This window comes from Manis pentadactyla, chromosome 9 (assembly GCF_030020395.1).
Source record: "Manis pentadactyla isolate mManPen7 chromosome 9, mManPen7.hap1, whole genome shotgun sequence".
In the NCBI taxonomy this organism is placed as follows: domain Eukaryota; kingdom Metazoa; phylum Chordata; class Mammalia; order Pholidota; family Manidae; genus Manis; species Manis pentadactyla.
The window spans coordinates 125,608,713-125,612,246 of record NC_080027.1 but is presented as its reverse complement, the minus strand read 5'-3'; the positions used below and the strand labels follow the sequence as shown (position 1 = coordinate 125,612,246).

Sequence of the window (3,534 nt, the reverse complement as noted above, 5' to 3'; positions counted from 1 at the left end):
TGGTTAGCCACAGGGAGGCCAGACGTGGGTGGCCAAGGGGGCGAAGGAAGCCGAGAACTGCTCACTACAGCAGGGGAAGCCTCGGGGTCACCCGGCTCATAGTCTCTGCACAGCCCAGGGCAGCTGTTTCTTGGTACCTCCGTTGCTCCCAGGTTGAAGTGATTCCTTTAAGCCACTGGTAAGGACCGCTTCCTGGACAAAGTGCATAAAGCCTGAGTGTGTAAACCACAGGGAGGCGAGCTCCGCCCCCAAAGCAGAGCCACCTCCCAGGACAGGCGGCACCTTCTGGAGAAAAGGCAGCTACAGAGGGCGTGTCCCCAGGAACACATCCCTCAGTCCTGGCCTTAGGGCCCTTCCTTGAAGGACCACTGAGGCTGTGTCTCCTGAGGTCACAGTATCTCCCCACCCAGGCTGCAGATTTCAGGTAGGGCCATGAATTAGGAAAGATGGGGAGAGGGGAGGGATGCTCCAGGCACTGGGTCTCGTGGGCAAAGACTCACTCAGCAAACAGTGTGGTCACTGCCCTTTGTGGGGCATCTTCATTTTGAGATAGACATGAAATGGTAACGGCCAGACCCCATCCTACCCCACCACCTCCAGGGCTAACACCACTGCGGGGGCAAGAGGGAAGGAGGTGGGGGAACATGTGTGCAAAGAGAAGCCTGGACAGGTGGGGGTCCCAGAAGGACCTAAGCAGCAGGAGACCCCCAGGTGCGGGCCACAGGCCCATCAGCCACCCCCTCCCCACCAAGGTGAGTCCAGAGGCAATCCCAGGGCTGTTCCTCTCCTGGGTACCACGCTGGTCTCCTGAGTCCTGAGGCACCGGGTCAGCGCTCCACGGGGGAATGCCCTCCTCTGGGCACGGCACCATGCCGGGGAGGAGCAGCAGTCTGCAGGACAAATGGCAGGGCCACTGCGGGCAGGGGCTTTGAGGCCAGCCCTCCATCATGACCGATGAGGCAGGCCTGTGGCTAGAAGACCACAGCTGGTACGTCCTGAGAGTCGATTACGTCCAGGGACTGAATCTTCATCCTCAGCCCTGTGTGGCCTTCTGCCCTCCTCCCAGACCCCATCCATTCCTTCAGCTGCAACGCCTCCTCCACAGACCATGGCTTCTGCCTTGCCAAATGGAGCAGGGTGGCGCCCCTATGAGCCCAAAGGCACAGGGATGCTGGCAAGAGAGAACAGCAGTTAGGGTCGGGGCAGCACCAGGGTAACAGGTATCCACTACGAGCTGTTTTACACCAGAGCTTCCCGAAGTTCTCCACATCGAGAGAAATGGGATCTTCTTCCTCGCAGCCCCCTGTGGCCTGAGGGGTCCGCGCGGATCATTCTCAGCACAGCACGTGTGCCTTAGCCCAGCCTCTCCAGCACGAGGGGGACTTAGAAGGGCCGAGGGGTGCATGGCACCAGGTGGGGCCCCCAGGATCCCTGCGATGCTGCTTGTCAAGGTGGACAAGCTGCACGGCAGGGAGACTGAGGTAGCGTGAGAGAAGGGGGCAAGGGGAATATAGGTTTCCACCAGAGAAACTAAAACTGGAGTGATACAAATCCTTCCTCAGCCCTGTTCCTAGTTCCCACGGGGAGGGAGTGGCATCTGGGGAAGAGGGCACAGGGTTGGGAGCCAGGGCTTCTAGGTTCTATTCCTGATCCCTCCCCTGGGCCTTCCTGACCACACGTCTGCCCCTCACCCCTGCCCCACTGCTCAAAGGGATTAAGACATCACAAATAGCAAATCGTGGCCACAACCTGCACCCATCTACCTACCCTTCCCTATGCCCCAGCCCCTCCTCCAGTCTCTCCTTCTTTTGCCCAGTCGGGCACTGGCTGGCACTCAGGGGCAGGCAGCCCACCTCCTTGGCATTGGTGGCCTGGCCTCTGGACTGACCTACCCACCCTCCAGCTCTCCTGGGGTGCCAGCAGCTCAGCTCAGGACCCACAACCTGTGGTCAAGGCTGGGTGGTGAAGCCCTCGGCCCTGCCAGGCCAAGCCCTCCCCACTGAGGCCCCAGCTCGAGGGCAGGGACACTTGGGTTCCATTCCCAACACCTGAAGAGAGGGAGGCTGAGGGAGGCTGCTTTTCTGCCCCGCTTCCTGCTCAAGCTCTTCTCTGAAGAGGGCTCCTCCTAGCAGAGGAAAGGGGCAAACTTGGGTTCATCCCACCCTCGGTTCTTCCCAGCTCCAAGAAGGCCACAGCCCAGGAGCCCTGCCCTGGGTCAGGGCAGAGGCCCAGCCGCTGAGCAGAGCTGCCGGCCAGCCTCCCTGTCCCTGAAGCAGGGCGGAAACAACCTGGGGGAAGAGGGAGGGCAACCCACCCACCCATCCTTCTCTCAGACACCTGGACCACATTCAGGCCCTCCTGCCTGGCGCTCCCTGGGGAAAGTCCAGCGCTGGCCTGGGCCCAGGCCTCCCATGCTGGCTCCTGAACCCCTGTTGGCCCTAGGATGGCCCACCTTTGAGGCGGAGCAGTGGTGGGAGTCCCCAGTTCTCTAGGTACAGGAAGGAGGCGAAGGGAGGAAGGAGGGAAGGAGGGCCCCATACCCAGGGCGCTTACCTGACCTCTGGGCCCTGCGTGCACCTCGGCGGGGGGCATGAGGGTTAAGACAGTGAGCCTGGCGGTTTAGGACACAAGGGTCCCGGCCCCGAGGCTCTGCCGGGCCCGCACTGTCTGGATGGCCTGCTGGTTTTTGAACTTGACCAAGCCGAGGGTGATCTGCGCGTTCCAGCCAGGATCCTCGAGAGGGCAGCGGAAGTCGATCTCGCCGCCGCCCTCGGTCACCAGCGTGAAGTAGATGTGGCGCCCGGTGCTCTCCACGCATTCCACGGCCTTGATGCGGGCGAAGCTGAGCTCCTTGGGCCGGCCGCCCGCGCCCTTGGCCTCGAAGAGCTGCAGCCCGCGCTCCGTGAGCACGCAGCGCTTCCGCTTCCAGAGCTGCAGCAGCCCGCCGCTGCGCTTCTCCAGCACGCCCTCCTTGAGCACGGTCGCCGCGGCCGTCATGGGCGCCCGGGGTCTCGGGAGAGCTGCGCGCAGCGCGGATTCCGGCGCCGGGGGCTGGCCGGCCGTGCGCCCTGCCCGCCTGCGCCCCGGCTGCCCGGTGCGCCCGCCGCGTGGTCCTCGGGCCTCCGCTGCCTCGGCGGCGGGCGCGGGTGCCCACCGCCCGCTCAGCCCGCCGGGGCTCCCCCGCCCCGCCGCTGCCTGGTGCCTCCGCGGCTTCCCGGCCGACAGCCCGGCTGCCCGCTCGCGCTGCGCCCGCTCGCTGGCTCCCTGGGCTCGGTGTGCGCGCAGGACGGCAGCTCGCGGGATGTGCCCTTACATGTTCCGCCGCTCGCCTGCCGCGCCGCCCGCCGCGCATTCCTGCCCCGGCCGGCCCTCCCCTCCGCGCCGCGCACCCGCCCGGACGGGGCCCGGGGGCGGGGCCGCCGCCACCCACCCGAGGGACTGGGCGCCGGGCGGGCAGGGCAGGGCCGAGCAGGGGGCTGCTCAGCCAACTGACCAAGCCTCCGGCGTCGGGTCTGCGCTTCTAGGAGCCGCAGC

At 65.3% G+C, this 3,534-nt stretch overlaps 1 protein-coding gene across 2 annotated transcripts; it reads right to left on the bottom strand.

The window, feature by feature from the left end:
* Window positions 1-508: 508 nt before the first annotated feature.
* PHLDA3 (pleckstrin homology like domain family A member 3) lies at window positions 509-3,291 on the bottom strand. Of its 2 annotated transcripts, XM_036909512.2 has the most exons (3): window positions 2,554-3,291; window positions 2,049-2,125; window positions 509-1,171 (listed from the first exon to the last, which is right to left on the bottom strand). In XM_036909512.2, the coding sequence occupies exon 1, from the start codon at window positions 2,995-2,997 to the stop codon at window positions 2,620-2,622; it is 378 nt and encodes a 125-aa protein (XP_036765407.1). In that variant the 5' UTR covers window positions 2,998-3,291; the 3' UTR covers window positions 509-1,171; window positions 2,049-2,125; window positions 2,554-2,619. The 2 variants fall into 2 exon arrangements, with proteins under 2 accessions (XP_036765407.1, XP_036765408.1); XM_036909513.2 differs by lacking the exon at window positions 2,049-2,125 and having other exon boundaries at window positions 2,554-3,286.
* Window positions 3,292-3,534: the final 243 nt, after the last annotated feature.